This window comes from Lissotriton helveticus, chromosome 11 (assembly GCF_964261635.1).
Source record: "Lissotriton helveticus chromosome 11, aLisHel1.1, whole genome shotgun sequence".
Lineage (NCBI taxonomy): Eukaryota > Metazoa > Chordata > Amphibia > Caudata > Salamandridae > Lissotriton > Lissotriton helveticus.
Genome location: NC_136072.1, coordinates 1,098,708,731 through 1,098,733,537, shown reverse-complemented (window position 1 = coordinate 1,098,733,537; position 24,807 = coordinate 1,098,708,731). Strand labels below are relative to the sequence as shown.

The 24,807-nt window shown below is 47.1% G+C and overlaps 1 protein-coding gene across 2 annotated transcripts in view; it reads left to right on the top strand.

The window, feature by feature from the left end:
- GUCD1 (guanylyl cyclase domain containing 1) overlaps positions 1-24,570 on the top strand; it is a 31,931-nt gene extending 7,361 nt beyond the window's left edge. Inside the window, exons 2-6 of one of the 2 annotated variants that reach the window (XM_078667761.1) lie at positions 570-654; positions 3,680-3,845; positions 7,126-7,217; positions 15,918-16,159; positions 23,615-24,570. In XM_078667761.1, coding sequence (XP_078523887.1) covers positions 570-654; positions 3,680-3,845; positions 7,126-7,217; positions 15,918-16,159; positions 23,615-23,706 — 677 coding nt within the window. In that variant the 3' untranslated portion in view covers positions 23,707-24,570. The remainder of the gene's footprint in view (positions 1-569; positions 655-3,679; positions 3,846-7,125; positions 7,218-15,917; positions 16,160-23,614) is intronic. The other variant, XM_078667762.1, reaches the window with a different exon arrangement.
- The last annotated feature ends 237 nt before the right edge of the window (positions 24,571-24,807 follow it).

The window sequence follows — 24,807 nt, the reverse complement described above, 5'->3', positions numbered from 1 at the left end:
GCCAATAGCTCAAACTTTTTTCAAAGGCGAAACCATTGCATTGTAAATGCTTGTTTTCGTCTTTGTTTGACATAATTCTGATCTCTTGTGTGTGGTTTTTTTGGGGGGGGGGGGTTGATGGGGAATTACTTTTTTTTTCAACTTTGAGAATTCATAGAACGTGCAGTTAAAAAATATAGAAAATTGTAGAACAAAGTGTTAGCAAGGACGCGCACCCATTGTCTCTTACCAGGAGGAAGCCAGACAGGAAACTGTCAAATGTTGCTGCATCAAGAACACCAGCCTCAGCCGAAATTGGCATTCTATAAATCTGGTGGTGTGAAGGCAAAATAGGATGTTTTATGGAAAGGGTCACAATAACTACTTACTTCAAGGTGGTGAACACCAGAACATATACAAAAATAACTAGACAGCCATTTCTAGAGGAGAACATGAGCCAGAGGGCTGCCGCAAAAATGAATAGACTATAGTATTAGCTGCATGGGTAAGGTCTGCCCTAAGAAAGGCAGTAGCTCTATTATATTTATTTTGTTGAACCTTGTTTTTCTGTTTTTTTTTTCTTTTTCTAGAGGACCACATCCAGTTGAAAGTACCTGCGATCCAACAGTCCTATCACTGGGATTGTGGCCTTGCCTGCTGTAGGATGGTCTTGCAGTAAGTGAAAACACTAATTACACCAGTCATACTGTACATTTCAAGAGAATGATTTAATGTGGGTATTTTTGGAGCACTCATACTCTACCATGAGTCTTTATGGCGCCAGAATACAAACTTCAGTGAGATTATTCATCAAGGAACAAATAATCCGCACTGATATTTGAGATCCTGCTGAAGGACGAGGACAACGGCTCTTTATTTTAAATGAATGGGCACAAGTTCTTCTATGAGCAAGCTTTAAAAGCCCATTTCAAAAAGAAAAAAAACGTTTTGCCTTAAGGTGCATGCGTTAATTTTTCAGCGATATTGACTATCATATAAACATATTTGTGGAGGTACTTTACTTCTCTTGACCGTAAATGCCATTGGTGGTATTCAATTTGTTGAGCTAACTGTGGATGCTAGCAAGGTCGCATGTACTGCTCATAAATTCAGATATCAGTAACACAAATCCATTTATATGGCATGGGCAAGGCTGTTGACAAATCCCAAACAAAACTCTTTTCTTTCTTTTTTTTTTTTCTTTTTTTCAATCTTTCAAAATGAATAGGGATCTGATTAGTCACTGGTCAACGTACAAATAAAATGTTACACAGCCAAAAACTACCAAAGGCCATTTCATGGTAGGTTTTGTGCAAGGCAAAAGTTAGGGTTTGCTTCTTGCTATTATGTGTGCTTATCAATGGAAGTATATTTATTTATCAACAACATACATTTGCACAAGAAATAGTTTATTTGGAAAAAAATAATGCAGTACGTAGTCGTCGTGTGTTGCGAACAAACCTGCCCGAATAGAGCAGGAAATTTCGATGGAAAAGAGGAAGGTCACTCAAAGGTGTCGAGCCATGTGGCCAAACATCCTGAAGGCCATGCGTAGCGCAGGACTAGGTGCCTGCAGGGGGTTGACCAATGGCCTGGGCCTCATTGATAATATCACTGCAACATTTGCAATGAAATTTTTGATGACAAACTTTATTTTGCAATTCAGCCAGCAATCATTTTGCACATGGAAACAGGTGGTGGCAGATGGTAACTTTTAATTGATATATATTTTTGTAAGTTAAAAAGAAGTAAAATAATGACTTTGGGTGAATGGGGGTTGGCAAGCTGTAGGGCCAGTTCCCTTTGGTCAACCCTGATGCACGTTGCCAAAGTTTGTGTGCAGTATTGGACATGCCTATGGTTAGGTATGGTTCAGTGAACACAAACCCCATAAAACCTGAAATCGCCACTTGATATATAATGCAGAACATGCATAGTAATTCCTGCTGTTCACAATGCTCAGTATGCTACTCTGCGGATGGCCTATGGAATGCAAAGCCTGTCTACAAACACCAAAATATGGCCGGCACCATCAGCTATGGTATTCACTCTGGGGAAGGGAAGAAATAATTCAGAAGAGAGAGCTAAAAGGCTAGTTATCACTTTCATTTCTAGGTCTCGCCTAGTGTTGCAGCGCGCTCGCTCGGCGAGATATATTGTGAGAGAAGAGATTTCAGAAGGGGACTTGAAGCCCCGCCCATTATTTTCATTGGGTCGCGTCAGCGTGTATGCTAAACTCTGGCTTCCCATTGAAAAGGATGCTTTTTGGCCACTGCCCTTTCTCCTTTCCGTCAGGACCATCCGAACGGGGTAGTTTGCTTCACATCTGTTGTGAAGCTATTTCTTATCTGTGGAGGCGTGGGATCATGTTTTATTTTATTACTTAATGCCTGTGTTTACTAAGTTTACTCCAGGCACGAACCTAGAGGTGCAGGGGGTCACGGGGAGTACAGGGGGATGTTAGACTCTGGGTGCTTTTCCACCCAAAACAGCAGCGTTTATCAAGATTATCACGGACAAGAAGCACAATATTTAGAATAGTACAAAATAGCCAGTGTATGTAAAGTCTGAGCAGGGAGGGAGAACAAAGGGAACAACCGCCACATACAACGCTTGATGTTAGAGATAAAAGTAAACATGGAGTAAGTCAGTACCTTTAGAGCAAATTGAAACGAAATGAAAATATTTATAAAGCGCACTACTACCACGCGGTTTCTTGGCGCTGGGGATGCAACCATAGGACAGTGGGAGGAACGGACTACTGGTGTGGAAAGGCTCGGGCGAAAAGAAATGTTTTCAACGCTTTGCGGAACTCAAGATAGTGAGGGGAAGATCTTAGAAGAATAGGGAGGGTATACCAGAAGGTGGGCGCTAGTGTAGAAAATTTCACGCCACCTGACTTCTTCTTAAATCGAGGGACGACCAGTAGGGATTGCGAAGATCGCAGATCTCTGCTAGGAAGGTAAACCTTGACCTCGGAAGAAATAAAGCCGGGGGCTGTCCCAGCCTTAGCCCGAAAAGTAATACAACCCATTTTGAACAGGGCACGTTCCTGAATGGGCAACCAATGCAGCGCTTTGAGCAATGGAGTGTGTACTCTGTTGTGTGGCAGACCATTAAGCCTACAAGCCTTCTCTTGCTTGGCTGCTTGGATCTGGCCCTCAGGCCCACCCAGATGCAGCAAGCTTGCTCATCCTTCTTGTTAAAATGAGCCTGAAGATTCTCCTTTTCAACCAGCAACACATTCTTGGTAAGTCTCAGGGTGAGGGACCCGGGCAGGACTCTGTGTCCAACAGTGCTGCAAGGAAAAATAGAAACTAAAATACGCCCCCAGCCCCCTTTTTCTTTTTCTTCGCGGTGATTACTCACTGTAAAAATCTCAGGGCAACATTATTTCTGCAGCTATCAAGGAAAAAACGCAGCAAGACAGATTTCAGCAACAAAAACTGTGTAGGATTTAAGGGGAGAGTACCAAGAACAACAGAAATTGATGCCAGGTATGGTGCATACAATATCATTTGATGTATGTCTACTCCCCTATCGACCTGTAGCTGTGTAATTTTATCTCTTGGACCAGTTCTCCTGTGTTGTTCACTGGTAACATATATTCCATCTTTTTTTCCTTTTTCTTGTTTTATTCCCCCAAGGAAGGTGTCCTTTCTCTCTCTTTATTTTTGTAACTTGTTTCCTCCTTCCTCAGGTACCTGAACCAGCTCAGTGAAGAAGAGTTCCAGAAAGCAATGGGAGAACTGCGGTTGACTAAAAGCATTTGGACCATTGACTTGGCCTACCTCATGCGGCATTTCGGGGTGAAGCACCGCTTCTGCACGCAGACACTGGGGGTGGACAAAGGCTATAAGAACCAGGTCAGCTTATTGCATGTTGTGCATTCGGCATACCTCCAGCAGAGGTTTGGAATTCCTTTTGCCCGACACCCAAGACACTTTTTTGGGGTCAAGGATGAGAAGTTGTCATGTTTATTTTGTCTTTAGGACAAGTAGGCCGAACCTCCTGCAGCACAAACCCTTTAGCTGCCAGTGCACACTACCACAGTATGGATCAGGGAGGGGCATTGTCTGCAGGAAGGGAATAGTTGTGCCCATATGTTAATGCTGTTCAAACTTGTATTTAAAGTTAATGAAATCAAAGTGTTTATTATTAGGGTGAGAGCTTTAATGAAATGTTGTAAGTTCAGACTGCACTATGGACAGAGGTTCCAGTATAAAAATGTTTACTCGCGTTTGCAAAGTTTAACAATATAAGACTATGTGTAATGCTTCAGGGATGCGCTCTGATTACATGCAAATATATGTAAAAGCTTGAAAGCAAGGTTGATTCTTTGTTTTCAAAATAAATAGTCATAAAAAAATTAAACTAGGAAAAAAGTTCTGTTAAGCTACTGTGAAATTTTAGGTATCATTTCTTTGAAGAATCATTTATGAAATTGTGTTGATGCATGCTAGTATTTCCCCCTAAATATTCATAATGGGAAAGCAGTGCAACCAGTTGCAACAAAATTATAGGGAACATGAAAATAAACAAGCATCGGCAAAGCCAATAGGTATGACTTTTGTGGTCAGCCTTTTGGTTATGCCAACGCGTGCCTTGTTTTGACATGGGTTTTGTAAAACTGTTGTTGTGGGAGCTGTCAGGTCCTCCTCATTAGAACAAACATTGGCGAAAGCAAAAATATTTCTGGTCTCAAAAGCCAAACATTGCCACAGTAGTTCCTTTCCCCAAACAAAACTGCTTTGCGTGCCAATATGCTCCTTGTGAAAGAGCAGAATTCTCTCTCTCACAGTAAAGCCAGCCGGTAGATGGAGAGAGAGAATTTTAATAAAAACAAAACACTTGATCTAAATAGAGGCCCCATTCTTAAAGAAAGTCACAAAAGTGCGCCCATGGCAAATGTCCTTCCAGTGGTGCAGATTTACAGCTTTCGTGAATTCACAACAATTTACAGAAGTAGGGCATGAAATTGTAGTCCTAGAGAATATTTGTGTACTTCATTTTAGCACTGCCAAATAATCATGTAGAATTCCTCGTGTGAAAATCTGTTTGGAAAAAAGTTGACTTTCCACCAACCACTTTTTTTTTTCTCCAAACCTTGAAGAATTGTTACTGCTACCCTTGTCAGGAGTAAATTTACAACCTTTCGCTACTGAGAGAATATTAGAAACAAGCTGATCAAAACCCATAAAACATGCAAGTTAGTAGGTTTGCACAGACTCAAAAGAGCATTCCAACCACAGAGAACTATTGCTTAATACTAACTCCAGTCCCAGTATGTAGATCTGTGGAAAGGCGGTCAAACAAGTGAATTGCCAGTATTTGAACCCTACTATGAGCTCTGGCCTAATCAGAGAGGCTATTATCAGAGCTCTTATATAATGCGATTGCTGCCATAGTTTGTCTCCACTACATGGCACCAAAGGTCTAAGTGGATTTTATTACAAAACAAGTAGTTTTATGATGCAACCTGTCCCATTGACAAGTAGATATTTTATTAAATTCCACACCCCTGATTCAGAATTATTTGTCCTATCCTTTCATCTGCCTTCACTGCTTATAGGCATGGGCTTATGACCACAAGTAACGCCCTGCCAAAACCAGTCTGAAACATATGCCCACTATGATCATAACATTTTGGCAAGGAATTCTAACAGTCTGGAAGTTTAAGGGCTCCATTTTGGGGTTTGGCAGAGAAAGAGCTTGCCAAAAGCATGTTTTTGCTTCTCATAGAGGTCGAGGAAACTGCTACATTTCTGACAAAAGAGCCTGAGTAGTAGACCCGGAAGCCTATCCACCCCTGAGCCACCCAGTCATAATGCTGCAACCCCTGCCCTGTTTAAGGTGCACTTTACACAAATAGATCACTGCTGACACAAATGGAAAATGGATCATGATTTCTTCTAGACCAAGGCAACACTTATACGATTTGCCACTTTCAGGACCTTTTTGTGGCAGAACAATTTAAAAAATGTAAAAACAATCTCAACTGATTCTGTAGCTGAACCCAAATTAGTAAACAGGTACTAACAAACCACGTTCTTATATATACAAATAAAGATGCTTTTGATCTATGGAAAACATTGATAGATACTTGTTGTGCTTTTGATGCAAAAAGTCAATAAAAGAATGCAATTTATCATCCAGTAAATTTATATTCTGCTTGTCCACTCTGGTTGACTTGGGATGGGACTGAAAGTGGTTGTGGCGTGATCTGACAGAATCACAGATCTTGAGCCAAAATAGAGATTGTTTTATGGAAGGCTATCTTGTACTGAGTTCAAAGTCTCAATAAAAGCCAAGCCCATGTGCAGGCATCCTCCCTTGCCACATCTGCATAAACCTGTAGCTGCCCACTCCTTTAGCACGAGGTTCCACGTACAATAGGCTGAGAATGCCCATGACGCTGTGGGCACTCTTCTGTGACTAAAGCCAAGAGAGATTTTTCAGGACCTTTGTTACATGAATGTGAAAGGTTGATTTATAACTATTGCTTGTGCGTTCCTGTTTCACCTCAAGGTAAACCAATCAGAAGTTGGTTCTGAATTCAGAATTTGTTGTCTGTCATCCAATCCTAGCAGCAGTACTGACGTAAATTGCAGTGAGTGGTCCCACCGCCTGGAATACAGTTAGCCTGACCAAATTGAGATGACATGAACTGACCGCCTGCACTGTCCTTTATTTGTTCACTTTGTTAATTAATGGAAGTCCTTTTATTCGTGGCTGTGCCTGCTTGTTGTCTGTGGAGACCCTTGTTCAATGTTCTGCCCGTGGTGAGCTCCATTAGTTTTTCTTGGTGGGCTTCTTGGAGCTTTATGAATTGTGACACCCAGTTCTTGTTTCTCTCGCCTTGGTTACAAAGTAGTATATATATTGTTTTTAAGGTCATACCAGCATAGAAGAGGGTTGGTTGGCAGCAGGTTCATGAAACATTTCCTGCTCTTGCTTCCTTTACACGGCATTAAATACATTTAGCTAATTTCATCAGTGGCATCTACTTTTAAAACCTAAACAGCCCTGCATTCAACTTTGTGTCTCTACGCAGAAAAAAATGTGACACCTCCACAGTCTGGGCTGTAGCTGTATTGGTATCATATTATTGTATTTGCATTTGTTTAGAACTGCTTTTTCTACCAGTCTTTCTACAGGAAACATTTCGACACCGAAGAGAACCGAGTAAATCAACTCTTCGCCAGCGCTCAAGCCTGCGGGGTGGTGGTGGAGAAACGGTAAGAAATAGTGTTTTCTCTTCCCCTTGGTCACAGCAGCCTTCAGAGCATAGGTTGCATCACCTAGGACCACTCCAAATAGACCTGCACGGCATTCATATTTGTGATACCTGCAGTCAACCGCTCCTGATGTGAAGGTTTGCGGTACACAGCGTGCCACAGTAACCACCAAGGGGCATTTGCTCACACCTCATACAAAGGTTCTGGCTTTTTTTGTTCTGAGGAGGCTGTTTTCATTTGGTTTACGTATCGACCATGTTATTTGCCGACTGGTGTCGTTCACCACTGACTACGGTATCTGAAGGAAGAACTACTAAATGGGTCCCAGGGTGGGCCTGCAGCCTTCGGACTGGTGTATGTTCACAGTTTTGGTTTGGTGGGAGAGGTGTGGCGCCGCGGCCAGGGCGACTGACGCTGGAATCTGGGGACCACGGTTCGATCCTCGGCTCCGGCGGCAGGTTAGCCCAGCACCATGTGACTCTGGGCAATAGCTCGCTTAATCTTCCCGACGGCCCCCAGCGCCTAGAGACCCTTACGGGTGATTGTGCGCTTTACAAATGTGGACTTTAGTTTTGTGTACTTGTGTAAGCTTTGTTTGTGACCATTGTGCAGTCTTTGACTTTAGGTTTTATTCTATGCCTCTCTTGACAGTCTCTTTTTTGCTGGTAAATCTTTGTTCTGCTTCCCAGTATTACAAGCGGGGAGGAAAAGTACTACAGGCAGGGGTGGTAGATGTGCAGAGCCTCCTTCATATTGATTACGAAGACAGTAGAGTAGGTCGAAGTGTCAGCGCCCTGTCCTGACGCGTGGAGGCGCTCTCCTGGTGGTGTTGTCTTCTTTTCATTTGCTTCATTTACTAAGCGCCTGGTGTCTCCCTCCTGGGATGCGTTAATTATCGCCCCCTGATAACCTGACACCGAGGTGGTGCAATAATGATCACTTATTCTGGCTTTTTTGGAGGAGGGGGGGGGGTTGGTTATCGCCCCCAAATCTTCAAACCCTGTAAAATACTTGGCCCTTTTCGTCTGTTAAATTCCCACAAATTTGCCATACTAAAGTTCAACAGAGTGTGCAAACTTTATTGCATCTTGTAATTAGCCGTAGGAAACCGCATCTCACTTCCAATTGAGATCCCTGCATACAGGTGTGTGGCAGAGATCTCAATTTAATGACCCACTTGTAATTAGGCCCCGGGTACAAAAGAAACATCAGCACAATGCAACTTCAAACTAATTGCTTCTAAGCGGTGTGATTCGACCAGCATAAAATCATCAGGAAGAATTGTAAGCATTTGAGAAGGTATATCGTTATTTTAATGATTGTAAATACTTTGACTTTGTGTATTAGACACTTGTGCATGGCAGCGCTCCTTTTGAGTTTGCACTTGTGATCTGTGTGCGAGAGACGGCTGATGTGATGTTGGAAGTTTCGTATTGCACCCTTGGTCCTGTCTCCTGATTGGAAGGCCCTGGGCCTGGTGTTCTAGTGCTCTAGACTGTAGGTGGGAGCCAGAGGTGTTTGGTTCCAGTCGTCGGCGTCTGTTGAGGGCACCAGAGCTGTTCTTCATGTGGGATGCATTGCAGGGCCCTTCATGTCTGAGGTCCAGTGCTTGCCCGATCTTGACTTTGAGGCGGAGTGAAGGCCCGCCTCTGCCTGTACCAAGGGCGAGGCTAGACGAGCCCGCCTTTAGGGCCCGGCCCCCCGGCCCACACCGCGCCGCCATTGGTTCATAGGCCCAGGAGGCTGCCCTATGGGCAGCCATCCTGGGAAGTACTTCCGGGTCAGGGGGCGCGTGACGCACGTCCGGTGGGGGCGTGGGGCAGAGGCCATGACCTATTTAGGTCTGGGTCACGGTCAACTCGGCCTCTTTCCCCGCCTGCGCCGGACCTGATCGCCACTCCCTGTCCGTTAGTCAGCTAGTTTTAATCTTTAAACTTTAAGTTAAACTTAGGTTGCCCAGTAGCTTCCCCGCCCCATAGTCTGACCCCCGAGGACATTGACGGAGTGCCGACGAACCTCGACGTGCAGCGGAGGAGAGAGCGCCGACCGGGTCGCCAGGTGAGGTGCCGGGGTTAGCTGAGGCTGGGGGCGGGCGCGGGTCCGGGGCTTGTTTGACGCCTCCTCCTGCTGCAGCCCGGTGAGGTGTTGGGAGCGGAGAGCGTGGTGCGGGCCCGCGTTCGCCTGCAGCGGCCTTAGGAAAGGGCAGCAGAGCTCCGGCGCCGTCGCCTGGCGGCAGGGTGGGTGTGGGGGCGAGGGAGAAGGGTAGCGGGACTCAGAGTAGTAGGTAGCGGTGCAAAGAAGGTACCATGGCACCCAGGGGGCAGAGCCATAAGCGCAAGGGCAAAGACCCGGAGATTGCGCAGTTACTGGCCTTGCTCCTCCAGAAGTTTAACGGGGACGACGAGTGCAGTGAAGTAGAGTCTGAGGGGCCCCATTCCGATCCGGAGGGAGAGACCCCGAGCATTGCGGAGCGCCCACGCAGGCGTGGTGTTCCGCCCAAAGCGGCGTTCCCTCCCCTGCCCAAGAAACCGAGGGCACAGAATCCTAGGGGCTCACGTGGGCAGAAGAAGACAGGGAGCGGTGGGGGAGCGGGGCTGCCCCCCCCTCCGAGGGTTCCTTCGCCGAGTGCCCCCCCATTGGCGCCGTCTGCACCCGTAGCTCCTCTTCCTGCGCCCCAGGCGCCAGTACTCCCGTGGGCGGCGCCTCTAGCTCCAGTAATTCCGGCTTCTGCGCCACAAGCGCCTGTACTTCCTGTTTCTGCGCCACAAGCGCCTGTAATTCCTTCACCCGTAGCGCCTCTTCCTGTGCCCCAGGCGCCAGTAATCCCACTGGCGGCGCCTCTAGCTCCAGTAATTCCTGTTCCTGCGCCACAAGCGCCTGTAATTCCTTCGCCTACACCACTAGCGCCAGGGGCCCCTCTACCCGCGCCTCAAGCGCCTGTTATTCCCCCAGCGGCACCAGGTGCTCCGGCGATACCCCCGGCCCCGGTGCCTACGGGTGACATCTTGAAGGAAATCTTGGGGGCCATAGCGGCGCTGGGATCTCCCCCGGTGCTTCCTGAGAAGGTCGCAGTGTCCCCACCAGTGGTAGTAAGCCCACCCGCCCAGCCCCAACTCGAGGGCGCTGGGACTGGGGGCGCTTTGGGGGAAATCTTAAATGCCCTGAAGGCGCTCACTCGAGCTCCGGGCGCAGCACCCCCTCTTCCTCCGGTAGCCGTGGCACCGACCTTGGTCCCGGCAGTCACGCCTTGGGTCCCGGGGAATAAGGATGAGGGCCCACTAGGCGAGATCAAGGAGCAATTGGCGCTGTTAGCCAGGACGCAGGCTCTGAATGCCCCGGTGGCCCCATCGGCGGTGGCGGCCCCCGCTTGTGCCCCCAGTACTCCAGGAGGTAAGCCTGAGATGAAGGGCCCGGAGCCCGGGGCGGGAGCGATGGTGGGGGGTGGCCAGGGTTATGTCTTGTCTAAACCAGGCCGCCTGGCTACACACGTATCTCCCGATATGAAGGAAAAAATTTGGAAGGGGGAATTCGTAGATATATTTGCTTTGATTAGGCCCAAGAGAATGGAGGTGGAGAGTAAGGACAAGGAGGGCAAGGATAACTCCTCCAAGGATAGGAGACCGAGGGTGGAAGAATCTATCACGAACTGGCTATTTGGTTTCCAGGTGTTCATCACAGTAGTCATTGAGAAGAAGCCAGAGTTGGCGGGGCCATTGGTGTACTATATGCACAGGATTTTGAAAGCGCACACGACGCATGGAGGGACAGCCTGGCTGGATTATGATAGGGATTTCAGATGGGAGAAGGTGCAGGACCCAGACATGGGTTGGGACCAGGTGGAGGTCAATGTGTGGTTGGAAAGTGTGAATGCCAAAGCATGTGGGTCGCAAAACAATAGACAGCCCTTTCGGACATCCCAGGGGGGACCTGGGGATAAGCGGGGGACATGTTGGCAATTTAACAGGAAGGTGTGCACCTGGCCGCCGGACAAGTGCAAGTTCAGGCACGCATGCTCCTTTTGCGGGCACCCCTCGCATCCCGAATTCAAGTGCATTAAAAAATCCAAGGAACGGGGAGGGGGGGGCAGAGAGGTTAAGCCCTCCCAGCCATAAGCTGCCCACCCCGGTGGACATTGGGAAACTGGTTTTTTGGCTGAATCAGTATCCAGACCGGTTAGCAGCCAAAATCTTGTACTCAGGGTTCTCAGAGGGGTTTCGCATTCCAGCTCTTGGGGTCCCCCCGGTTAGGTTTTGCAATAATCTTTTATCTGCGAGGGCGATGCCTGCGGTGGTTGAGTTGAAGGTGCAGAAGGAGCTTAGTGCGGGGCGTGTAGCTGGCCCGTTCGGGGCCCCCCCGCTCCCAGGCTTTGTCTGCTCACCCCTAGGGGTAGTACCGAAGAAGGAACCGGGGCAATTCAGGATGATCCATAACTTATCTGCCCCCAAGGGAGAGTCTGTGAACGATGCTATCGACCCAACTTTGTGTTCAGTATCTTACTCGTCCTTTGACATAGCTTTGAATAAAGTGAGGTCACTAGGGCCTGGCGCCATCATGGCCAAGACGGACATAGAATCCGCTTTCCGCCTGTTGCCTGTTCACCCGGAGGATTATCACCTGTTGGGATTCCAACTGAACCAGCAGTTTTACTATGATAAGTGTATGCCCATGGGGTGTGCTGTCTCCTGTAGGTATTTTGAGACCTTTAGTTGCATGCTACAATGGTTGTTCTCTCATAAGACAGGCTGCAGGGAGGTTGTGCATTATTTAGATGACTTCATGGTTATGGGGCCGGCCGCCTCCACGGCTTGTAATCAGGCGTTGGACCAATTGGTGGCCTTATTCAGGGAATTTAATATTCCGCTGGCCCCGGGCAAGACAGTGGGTCCTGATACATGCATGACATTTCTGGGGATTGAAATTGACACGGTGGCGGGGGAATGCAGGTTACCACAAGACAAAGTGAAGTCTTTTTCCCACGCCATTGACGCGGTCTTGGCTTGTACGAAGGTGACTTTACACCAGCTTCAGGTTGTGGTGGGACAGCTAAACTTCGCCCTCAGGATCATCCCCATGGGACGCCCCTTTTCTAGATCTATTGCCAGGGCGATGGTGGGCCTAACACAGAAGCACCACAGAGTGCGCCTACGGGCCGAAGTAAAGGGTGATTTGAGAGTGTGGCGAGATTTCTTAGCGAATTTCAATGGCACGGTTGTCTGGCCGTCCGCCCCGGTGTCCAACTCTGAGTTAGGATTATTTACTGATGCGGCAGGCAGCGTGGGCTTTGGGGCTATCCTCGGGCCTAAGTGGTGCGGGGCGGAGTGGCCGGAAGAGTGGCACAAAACAGGTTTGACAAGAAATGTAGCCTTTTTGGAGTTGTTCCCCATACTGGTGGCGGTGTCTGTTTGGGCAGAGCACTTCAGGAACAGATCAGTGATATTCTGGTCAGACAACATGTCTGTGGTTGAAGCCATTAACCGGCAGGGGGCCACGTGTAAGAATGTGCTGAGATTGTTGAAACGGTTGGTGTTGGCATGTTTGAGGTTGAATTTAACGTTTAAGGCAGCACACATTCCAGGGGTCGACAATCATGCTGCTGATGCTTTGTCTCGTTCCAAGCTGCAGGAGTTTCGGAGGTTCCATCCGGCAGCGGAGGATCAGAGGACGGTGTTCCCACCATCACTGTGGAGGATTGGAGCCCCGCTTTAGCGGGGCTGGTAGGTGCCTCATTGAGTGACCGCACTCGGAAAACGTATCAGCAGTGTTTTTTGTATTACAGGACATTAGTGCAAGAGGCGGGTTTCTCATGTTGGCATTCTGATCAAGCTATGTTTCACTTTCTGCAGCACATCTATGACCAGGGCAAGTCGCTCTCTTATGCCAGGACGCACGTCACTTCTGTGGGTTTCTTTGCTAGATTAGCGGGCCTGTATGATCCAGGGATGTCTTATGTAGTCAAGAGAGCTCTGACTGGGTGGGCCAGGAGGGAAGGCCCTAAGCGGGACAGTAGGAGACCCCTGGACGTGGGGACTCTGAGGAGGATGCTAGACGCCCTCCCTAGACGGTGCACTTCGGCCTTTGAGAGCACGTTATTCTCTGCAGTCTTCTCGTTAGCCTTTTATGGGGCATTTCGTCTGGGGGAGATAGTGGGGTCCTCTCGCGTTGATCATAATGGGGGGCTGCAGTTTGGGGACCTCAATCTTACAGCAGGGACCATGGAGGTATGCCTCAGAAAGTCTAAGACCGACCAGCTGGGTAAAGGTGCCTGGATCCAGTTGGGCTCTGCGCCTGATGCGCCTGTGTGCCCGGTAGCCTGTATGCGGGCATACCTGGCCATCCGCCCTGGGGAGAAGAGTCAGGCCTTGTTCATTCATGAGGGGGGTGAGTGTGTCTCGCAATACCAATTCAAGGCTGTACTACGGGAGGCTCTGGGTGACCTGGGCCTTGGGGATTCGGGCTATTCATCCCATTCATTCAGGATAGGCGCTGCCACATTGGCGGCAGGGGCAGGGTTTTCTTCCAAGGCGGTGAAGAAGGTGGGCCGTTGGTCGTCCGACTGCTTTAAAAGATATGTAAGGCCCGAATTGTTATGACGTCGTGTATTGCCATGCCCATGCCTGACTTTTCTATTTCCTCTCCGATTACTAGTATGCCAGGGAAGGTGGTGTGGGTATTGGGACACTCGTTCGTTCGACGGGCAGCGGTGCGACTGCGGCAACGGCGAGTGCGGAAGCCACCCGGGCTGGCAGGGACGGAGTTTTTGTGGCATGGTGTGGGAGGAATGCGGATTCGACACCTGCGACGGTTGGTGGAAGACATCAAGGGGCGCGAGAGGCAGTCTCCCGCATTGGTCATCTTACACTTGGGCGGCAACGACATGGTCGACAGGGGCCGCCTCGCAGTCAAAGAGGCACTACTTACGGAAATTGCTTGGCTGGGGCGAACCTTCCCCCAGGCCAGGATAGCATGGTCATGCATGATCCCACGACGATGGTGGGGCAATGGGATCCGGCCGTACCCGGTGAACGTGTCTGTGAGGCGTCTCAACGGAGAATTGGCAAAGATGTGCTCAGGAAAGGGCCGCTTGCTACATCTCCCGCACAGGATGATCTCGGGATCTGAAATGTTTCACCAGGACGGGGTGCATCTGTCGGACATTGGTATGGATGCTTGGATTCAAGGCATTTGGTCATTTGTGCTGAACTTGGCGGCAGGGGGGAAGGGCGACGGACCTGAGGGCCCTAGTCTCCCTTGTGGCGGAAAAGAGACATTTGAACACTGATAGACTGCAAAAATGGAGTGGAGTCCGCCTTGCGCACTCCCTACGCCAGCACTGAGGGGAGAGAGGGTAAGCTCTCCGCAGGGGGATGGAGACCACCGGCTGGGGAGGCAAGGGCGTCAGGTACGAGCCTCATAGCAGCGTGGTGGATGAGAGGTGGGGCCCTGGAAATGGCGGACAAGGACCCGAGGGCTGGGGCCCATCGCTCGTGGGGCGCAGGTGGGTGGCACCTGGCGCGGGCATCGTACTTGGGGGATGCGAACCTAAGGGCCCCTTGGTGCTGGGGGAAGCAAGAAGTTATGAGCAAATAAATACAAGTTGAAACGTATAATAAAGTTGATGAAGAAGAGTTGATAATAAAGGAAGGAGGTTGCTCATAATTTGAGATATGTATAAACGATTTACTTGTCATGTTTATGAAGTGTAATTAAACATGGCCTTTTAAACCCACCTGTTCTCAAGTGCTTGTTTTGGTGGGTAGGCGGGTGTGGAGCATGCTGGGGGATCCGGGGCCTATACCAAGGGCGAGGCTAGACGAGCCCGCCTTTAGGGCCCGGCCCCCCGGCCCACACCGCGCCGCCATTGGTTCATAGGCCCAGGAGGCTGCCCTATGGGCAGCCATCCTGGGAAGTACTTCCGGGTCAGGGGGCGCGTGACGCACGTCCGGTGGGGGCGTGGGGCAGAGGCCATGACCTATTTAGGTCTGGGTCACGGTCAACTCGGCCTCTTTCCCCGCCTGCGCCGGACCTGATCGCCACTCCCTGTCCGTTAGTCAGCTAGTTTTAATCTCCCACCCACCCGTCCCTTGAGGCAGTGATTTGAAGGGTGCGTTGCGGAAAAGAGACATTTGAACACTGATAGACTGCAAAAATGGAGTGGAGTCCGCCTTGCGCACTCCCTACGCCAGCACTGAGGGGAGAGAGGGTAAGCTCTCCGCAGGGGGATGGAGACCACCGGCTGGGGAGGCAAGGGCGTCAGGTACGAGCCTCATAGCAGCGTGGTGGATGAGAGGTGGGGCCCTGGAAATGGCGGACAAGGACCCGAGGGCTGGGGCCCATCGCTCGTGGGGCGCAGGTGGGTGGCACCTGGCGCGGGCATCGTACTTGGGGGATGCGAACCTAAGGGCCCCTTGGTGCTGGGGGAAGCAAGAAGTTATGAGCAAATAAATACAAGTTGAAACGTATAATAAAGTTGATGAAGAAGAGTTGATAATAAAGGAAGGAGGTTGCTCATAATTTGAGATATGTATAAACGATTTACTTGTCATGTTTATGAAGTGTAATTAAACATGGCCTTTTAAACCCACCTGTTCTCAAGTGCTTGTTTTGGTGGGTAGGCGGGTGTGGAGCATGCTGGGGGATCCGGGGCCTATAGGATGGGAGTGTGCTTAAGACTCGCCTCACCTGCCTTGTCTCTGTTCCTAGCGCCGTGAGGATTGACGACCTGCAGGACCACCTGTCGCAGGGCCACGTGGCCATAGTCCTGGTGAACGCGGTGCTGTTGCTGTGCGACCTCTGCTCCAGCCCCGTCAAATACTGCTGCTTCCTCCCTATTGGCCAGAAGTGCTTCTGCAGAAACCCCGACTACCAGGGCCACTTCATTGTGCTGTGCGGCTACAACCGGGCCGTGGGCAGCGTCTTCTACAACAACCCGGCCTACGCGGACCGTGAGTATCCCTCAGATAAGGGCCGGAATGATCTCTCCTTTGCTTTCCCCTCCTTTTTTGTGTTGCCCAACAACCTGCACGTTTCAGAAGGGTTCTAGGTCACACAAAGCGTTGAATAAAAAAAATGCATGATCGACCAAGATGAAGAAAAGCCAAAATCTTTGCTCTTATCCTACCTTCATTGCATTTTTATTTTGTAGTTTCATTTCCATTTTCTCATTTTATCTTTGAATTAACTTAATTTTATACACGATGCTACCTACCTCAGTCAGTAAAATTTTAATTTGCTATGTGTGTCCTCGGCTTAGTGATTTTCTCACTCCTCCATGCTCAAGGATAGATTTTCCCTTCACACTGAACTTTGACCTGGGCATGTTAGAGTCCTCATACTAATGTCAAGAAGTAGCCCTACATGTATTAACTCTTGGGTACGTCAGTCCACGATAAGAAGTAGCTCTACATGTATTAACTCTTAGGTATGTCAGTCACCGCTAAGAAGTAGCTCTACATGTATTAACTCTTAGGTATGTCAGTCAACGCTAAGAAGTAGCTCTACATGTATTAACTCTTAGGTATGTCAGTCACCGCTAAGAAGTAGCTCTACATGTATTAACTCTTAGGTATGTCAGTCAACGCTAAGAAGTAGCTCTACATGTATTAACCCTGAGGTTTGGCAGTCAACGCTAAGAAGTAGCTCTACATGTATTAACTCTTAGGTATGTCAGTCACCGCTAAGAAGTAGCTCTACATGTATTAACTCTTAGGTATGTCAGTCAACGCTAAGAAGTAGCTCTACATGTATTAACTCTTAGGTATGTCAGTCACCGCTAAGAAGTAGCTCTACATGTATTAACTCTTAGGTATGGCAGTCAACGCTAAGAAGTAGCTCTACATGTATTAACTCTTAGGTATGTCAGTCACCGCTAAGAAGTAGCTCTACATGTATTAACTCTTAGGTATGTCAGTCAACGCTAAGAAGTAGCTCTACATGTATTAACCCTGAGGTTTGGCAGTCAACGCTAAGAAGTAGCTCTACATGTATTAACTCTTAGGTATGTCAGTCACCGCTAAGAAGTAGCTCTACATGTATTAACCCTGAGGTATGGCAGTCCACGCTAAGAAGTAGCTCTACATGTATTAACTCTTAGGTATGTCAGTCAACGCTAAGAAGTAGCTCTACATGTATTAACTCTTAGGTATGTCAGTCAACGCTAAGAAGTAGCTCTACATGTATTAACCCTGAGGTTTGGCAGTCAACGCTAAGAAGTAGCCCTGCATGTATTAACTCTTAGGTATGGCAGTCAACGCTAAGAAGTAGCTCTACATGTATTAACTCTTAGGTATGTCAGTCAACGCTAAGAAGTAGCTCTACATGTATTAACCCTGAGGTTTGGCAGTCAACGCTAAGAAGTAGCCCTGCATGTATTAACTCTTAGGTATGGCAGTCAACGCTAAGAAGTAGCTCTACATGTATTAACTCTTAGGTATGGCAGTCACCGCTAAGAAGTAGCTCTACATGTATTAACTCTTAGGTATGTCAGTCAACGCTAAGAAGTAGCTCTACATGTATTAACCCTGAGGTTTGGCAGTCAACGCTAAGAAGTAGCCCTGCATGTATTAACTCTTAGGTATGGCAGTCAACGCTAAGAAGTAGCTCTACATGTATTAACTCTTAGGTATGTCAGTCAACGCTAAGAAGTAGCTCTACATGTATTAACTCTTAGGTATGTCAGTCACCGCTAAGAAGTAGCTCTACATGTATTAACTCTTAGGTATGTCAGTCAACGCTAAGAAGTAGCTCTGCATGTATTAACTCTTGGGTATGTCAGTCAACGCTAAGCAGTAGCTCTACATGTATTAACCCTGAGGTTTGGCAGTCCACGCTAAGAAGTAGCTCTGCATGTATTAACCCTGAGGTTTGGCAGTCCACGCTAAGAAGTAGCTCTGCATGTATTAACCCTGAGGTTTGGCAGTCAACGCTAAGCAGTAGCTCTACATGTATTAACTCTTAGGTATGTCAGTCAACGCTAAGAAGTAGCTCTACATGTATTAACTCTTGGGTATGTCAGTCAACGCTAAGAAGTAGCTCTACATGTATTAACCCTGAGGTTTGGCAGTCAACGCTAAGAAGTAGCCCTGCATGTATTAACTCTTAGGTATGGCAGTCAACGCTAAGAAGTAGCTCTACATGTATTAACTCTTAGGTATGTCAGTCAACGCTAAGAAGTAGCTCTACATGTATTAACTCTTAGGTATGTCAGTCACCGCTAAGAAGTAGCTCTACATGTATTAACTCTTAGGTATGTCAGTCAACGCTAAGAAGTAGCTCTGCATGTATTAACTCTTGGGTATGTCAGTCAACGCTAAGAAGTAGCTCTACATGTATTAACCCTGAGGTTTGGCAGTCAACGCTAAGAAGTAGCTCTGCATGTATTAACTCTTGGGTATGTCAGTCCACGCTAAGAAGTAGCTCTACATGTATTAACTCTTTGGTATGGCAGTCAACGCTAAGAAGTAGCCCTGCATGTATTAACCCTGAGGTTTGGCAGTCAACGCTAAGAAGTAGCCCTGCATGTATTAACTCTTAGGTATGGCAGTCAACGCTAAGAAGTAGCCCTACATGTATTAACCCTGAGGTTTGGCAGTCAACGCTAAGAAGTAGCTCTGCATGTATTAACTCTTAGGTATGGCAGTCAACGCTAAGAAGTAGCTCTGCATGTATTAACCCTGAGGTTTGGCAGTCAACGCTAAGAAGTAGCCCTGCATGTATTAACTCTTGGGTATGTCAGTCAACGCTAAGAAGTAGCCCTGCATGTATTAACTCTTAGGTATGTCAGTCAACGCTAAGAAGTAGCTCTGCATGTATTAACTCTTGGGTATGTCAGTCAACGCTAAGAAGTAGCTCTACATGTATTAACCCTGAGGTTTGGCAGTCAACGCTAAGAAGTAGCTCTGCATGTATTAACCCTGAGGTTTGGCAGTCCACGCTAAGAAGTAGCTCTACATGTATTAACTCTTGGGTATGTCAGTCAACGCTAAGAAGTAGCTCTACATGTATTAACTCTTAGGTATGGCAGTCAACGCTAAGAAGTAGCTCTACATGTATTAACTTTTTGGTATGGCAGTCAACGCTAAGAAGTAGCTCTGCATGTATTAACTCTTGGGTATGTCAGTCAACGCTAAGAAGTAGCCCTGCATGTATTAACCCTGAGGTTTGGCAGTCAACGCTAAGAAGTAGCTCTACATGTATTAACCCTGAGGTTTGGCAGTCAACGCTAAGAAGTAGCCCTACATGTATTAACTCTTAGGTATGGCAGTCAACGCTAAGAAGTAGCTCTACATGTATTAACCCTGAGGTTTGGCAGTCAACGCTAAGAAGTAGCCCTACATGTATTAACTCTTTGGTATGGCAGTCAACGCTAAGAAGTAGCTCTACATGTATTAACCCTGAGGTTTGGCAGTCAACGCTAAGAAGTAGCCCTACATGTATTAACTCTTAGGTATGTCAGTCAACGCTAAGAAGTAGCCCTGCATGTATTAACTCTTGGGTATGTCAGTCAACGCTAAGAAGTAGCCCTACATGTATTAACTCTTAGGTATGGCAGTCAACGCTAAGAAGTAGCCCTACATGTATTAACTCTTTGGTATGGCAGTCAACGCTAAGAAGTAGCCCTACATGTATTAACTCTTAGGTATGGCAGTCAACGCTAAGAAGTAGCCCTACATGTATTAACCCTGAGGTTTGGCAGTCAACGCTAAGAAGTAGCTCTACATGTATTAACTCTTAGGTATGGCAGTCAACGCTAAGAAGTAGCTCTACATGTATTAACTCTTTGGTATGGCAGTCAACGCTAAGAAGTAGCTCTACATGTATTAACCCTGAGGTTTGGCAGTCAACGCTAAGAAGTAGCCCTACATGTATTAACTCTTAGGTATGGCAGTCAACGCTAAGAAGTAGCCCTGCATGTATTAACTCTTAGGTATGGCAGTCAACGCTAAGAAGTAGCCCTGCATGTATTAACTCTTAGGTATGGCAGTCAACGCTAAGAAGTAGCTCTGCATGTATTAACCCTGAGGTTTGGCAGTCCACGCTAAGAAGTAGCTCTACATGTATTAACTCTTAGGTATGGCAGTCAACGCTAAGAAGTAGCTCTACATGTATTAACTCTTTGGTATGGCAGTCAACGCTAAGAAGTAGCTCTACATGTATTAACCCTGAGGTTTGGCAGTCAACGCTAAGAAGTAGCCCTACATGTATTAACTCTTAGGTATGGCAGTCAACGCTAAGAAGTAGCCCTGCATGTATTAACTCTTAGGTATGGCAGTCAACGCTAAGAAGTAGCCCTGCATGTATTAACTCTTAGGTATGGCAGTCAACGCTAAGAAGTAGCCCTGCATGTATTAACTCTTAGGTATGGCAGTCAACGCTAAGAAGTAGCTCTGCATGTATTAACCCTGAGGTTTGGCAGTCCACGCTAAGAAGTAGCTCTACATGTATTAACTCTTAGGTATGGCAGTCAACGCTAAGAAGTAGCTCTACATGTATTAACTCTTGGGTATGTCAGTCAACGCTAAGAAGTAGCTCTACATGTATTAACTCTTAGGTATGGCAGTCAACGCTAAGAAGTAGCTCTACATGTATTAACTTTTTGGGATGGCAGTCAACGCTAAGAAGTAGCTCTACATGTATTAACTCTTAGGTATGGCAGTCAACGCTAAGAAGTAGCTCTGCATGTATTAACTCTTGGGTATGTCAGTCAACGCTAAGAAGTAGCCCTGCATGTATTAACCCTGAGGTTTGGCAGTCAACGCTAAGAAGTAGCTCTACATGTATTAACTCTTAGGTATGGCAGTCAACGCTAAGAAGTAGCTCTGCATGTATTAACTCTTGGGTATGTCAGTCAACGCTAAGAAGTAGCCCTGCATGTATTAACCCTGAGGTTTGGCAGTCAACGCTAAGAAGTAGCTCTGCATGTATTAACTCTTTGGTATGGCAGTCAACGCTAAGAAGTAGCTCTACATGTATTAACTCTTAGGTATGGCAGTCAACGCTAAGAAGTAGCTCTACATGTATTAACTCTTTGGTATGGCAGTCAACGCTAAGAAGTAGCTCTACATGTATTAACCCTGAGGTTTGGCAGTCCACGCTAAGAAGTAGCTCTGCATGTATTAACCCTGAGGTTTGGCAGTCAACGCTAAGAAGTAGCCCTACATGTATTAACTCTTAGGTATGGCAGTCAACGCTAAGAAGTAGCCCTGCATGTATTAACTCTTAGGTATGGCAGTCAACGCTAAGAAGTAGCCCTACATGTATTAACTCTTAGGTATGGCAGTCAACGCTAAGAAGTAGCCCTGCATGTATTAACTCTTAGGTATGGCAGTCAACGCTAAGAAGTAGCCCTACATGTATTAACTCTTAGGTATGGCAGTCAACGCTAAGAAGTAGCCCTGCATGTATTAACTCTTAGGTATGGCAGTCAACGCTAAGAAGTAGCCCTGCATGTATTAACTCTTAGGTATGGCAGTCAACGCTAAGAAGTAGCTCTGCATGTATTAACCCTGAGGTTTGGCAGTCAACGCTAAGAAGTAGCTCTACATGTATTAACTCTTAGGTATGGCAGTCAACGCTAAGAAGTAGCCCTACATGTATTAACTCTTAGGTATGGCAGTCAACGCTAAGAAGTAGCCCTGCATGTATTAACTCTTAGGTATGGCAGTCAACGCTAAGAAGTAGCCCTGCATGTATTAACTCTTAGGTATGGCAGTCAACGCTAAGAAGTAGCTCTACATGTATTAACCCTGAGGTTTGGCAGTCAACGCTAAGAAGTAGCCCTACATGTATTAACTCTTAGGTATGGCAGTCAACGCTAAGAAGTAGCTCTGCATGTATTAACCCTGAGGTTTGGCAGTCCACGCTAAGAAGTAGCTCTGCATGTATTAACTCTTAGGTATGGCAGTCAACGCTAAGAAGTAGCTCTACATGTATTAACCCTGAGGTATGTCAGTCACCGCTAAGAAGTAGCTCTACATGTATTAACTCTTAGGTATGGCAGTCAACGCTAAGAAGTAGCTCTGCATGTATTAACTCTTAGGTATGGCAGTCAACGCTAAGAAGTAGCTCTGCATGTATTAACCCTGAGGTTTGGCAGTCCACGCTAAGAAGTAGCTCTGCATGTATTAACTCTTAGGTATGGCAGTCAACGCTAAGAAGTAGCCCTGCATGTATTAACCCTGAGGTTTGGCAGTCCACGCTAAGAAGTAGCTCTGCATGTATTAACTCTTAGGTATGGCAGTCAACGCTAAGAAGTAGCCCTGCATGTATTAACTCTTAGGTATGGCAGTCAACGCTAAGAAGTAGCTCTGCATGTATTAACCCTGAGGTTTGGCAGTCCACGCTAAGAAGTAGCTCTGCATGTATTAACTCTTAGGTATGGCAGTCAACGCTAAGAAGTAGCCCTGCATGTATTAACCCTGAGGTTTGGCAGTCAACGCTAAGAAGTAGCCCTACATGTATTAACCCTGAGGTTTGGCAGTCCACGCTAAGAAGCCGCCCTACATGTATTAGCCCTGAGGTTTGGCAGTCCACGCTAAGAAGTAGCCCTACATGTATTAACCCTGAGGTTTGGCAGTCCACGCTAAGAAGCCGCCCTACATGTATTAGCCCTGAGGTTTGGCAGTCCACGCTAAGAAGTAGCCCTACATGTATTAACCCTGAGGTTTGGCAGTCCACGCTAAGAAGTAGCCCTACATGTATTAACCCTGAGGTTTGGCAGTCCACGCTCTCTGCGAATAGTTCTTAAGCCACAAAATACAAAGTCTCACCCCTTTCTGAAGAGCACTAACATGAGGGGGCCCCTTGATTGGGTCCCTTCAGAGGGACCATGAATTTCAGTGCTATGCAGTGCGTGCTATAAAACAGGGCTTTGCTGTTTAAACCCAGGTGGCTTCTGTCAGCACCGCATCTGGCTGTTCCATTCTCCCCAGTGACTACAAGCAATTTAATTTGCAGTGGGGTATGTGGAGTTTAAATCTGGTAATTTTTCGAGGAGGATTTAGAAAACCTACTGATGTGAAGGGTAACTTTTATCAGTCTTGCATTTAAACAGGCTGGTTTGAAACTTTCATTTTTTTGACAAAATGCCTGAATTCTTTGCTTTTCTCTACCAGTGGGTGCTTGGCTTGGGCACTTCGACGCTGATCTTAGGTTACTTTAATGTTTCTTTGCCTTCTCGGAGCTGTGGTAAAAGTCAATATAAGTTATTTGCCATTGTTGTATCTGAGGGAGGTTTGCACTTGAATTTGTTTAAGAGAAACTCGAACAGGGATTAAAAGACACATACTCCGTTTTGTTGGTTTATAATATTTTGGCTTGCACTGCTTTTGAAGATAGGCCAGTCAATATTATGTTGCTGTTTCCCTCAAGCTAACCATGTCTTTAACGTTTTTGTTTTTTAGGAATGTGCCGCACCAGCATGAGCAACTTCGAGGAGGCCTGGCGCAGCTATGGGACAGATGAGGACATTCTCTTTGTTTACGTGGACAGCTGACCACCGAGCAGGCTGCTGGCAGTCTTTGCCATAGCCTTGTGCAACTGGCTGCTCTTCTCAGGACATCAATGGTGTGTGTAATAGGAACAGATGAAGCTCAGGGTGAACTGAACGCAGGCCCTGTGTGAGCTGAAGTCTCTGCTGCTCCCACAGACCGTTTCTTCATACACTGCAACAGGAGTCATTTAATAATGGCCATAACACGTCACAACTGTTTCACAATGGCTAACCTTAAAATCCACTCGCGAACAAACTTCCTTTGTTCATATGAGTTACCGTAAACACTGTACCCAAAATTGGATAGACCTAGAGTGAGGTAGAGCTGGGATACATTCAGCCATCTTGAATCACCTTCACTTCGAAACGGGTGGCTGATTGGGAAGCTGAACGGAACCATTCTAGAATGCACAGCCTTCATGCACAACACAGGATGTAGTATTTCATTGTGGACTAGCAAGTCTCACTCATGCAGTGTTTTTTCCTCTGACAGCAGTGTATATACTATATATGACATGGGTGCAGGGTTGTGCGTGCATCTTTTTGTTTAGTTTTGTGTTTGAGACCGAGCTGCTTACTGTGATGGTTGCTACTGGGCCAAGCTGTAATAATTCAAGTGAAAAAGATGGATTTCGCGCCTGATGTACACATGCGGCAAGGGTTCCATGAATGAACTGTAAGTGTGCACCTTTTGAACGTGACCTTCAGAGGTAGCTCCATAGGTAGGTAGTGGAGAGAGTGTGCTCCTGGGTCAGCGCAGTCAAGATCAAATGCCACGCTATACGTAAGAGTCTCAGAAATTATACATTTATCCCGATGAAGGGGATTGTACTGGGAAAGTAAATAAACATGGTATATTTGTACACAGTCTGCGTGAGAGCTGAACACTATAGATATATATTTTTTGTTCCTTTGCACATTTGGTGAGCAAGGGTCAGTCCTCACTGGAGATACACAGGCGAGAAAGGACAGGTGCGCTGCAACTTCATCCACACGTAATGTGCAGCAAACAATTCAGAAATTCCAATTGGAATATTTGCGCAGCAGAAGCGCGCCTCTCGCCTGTTGGTGTTATTATAAAATGCAATGGATTTCTCAGTAGAC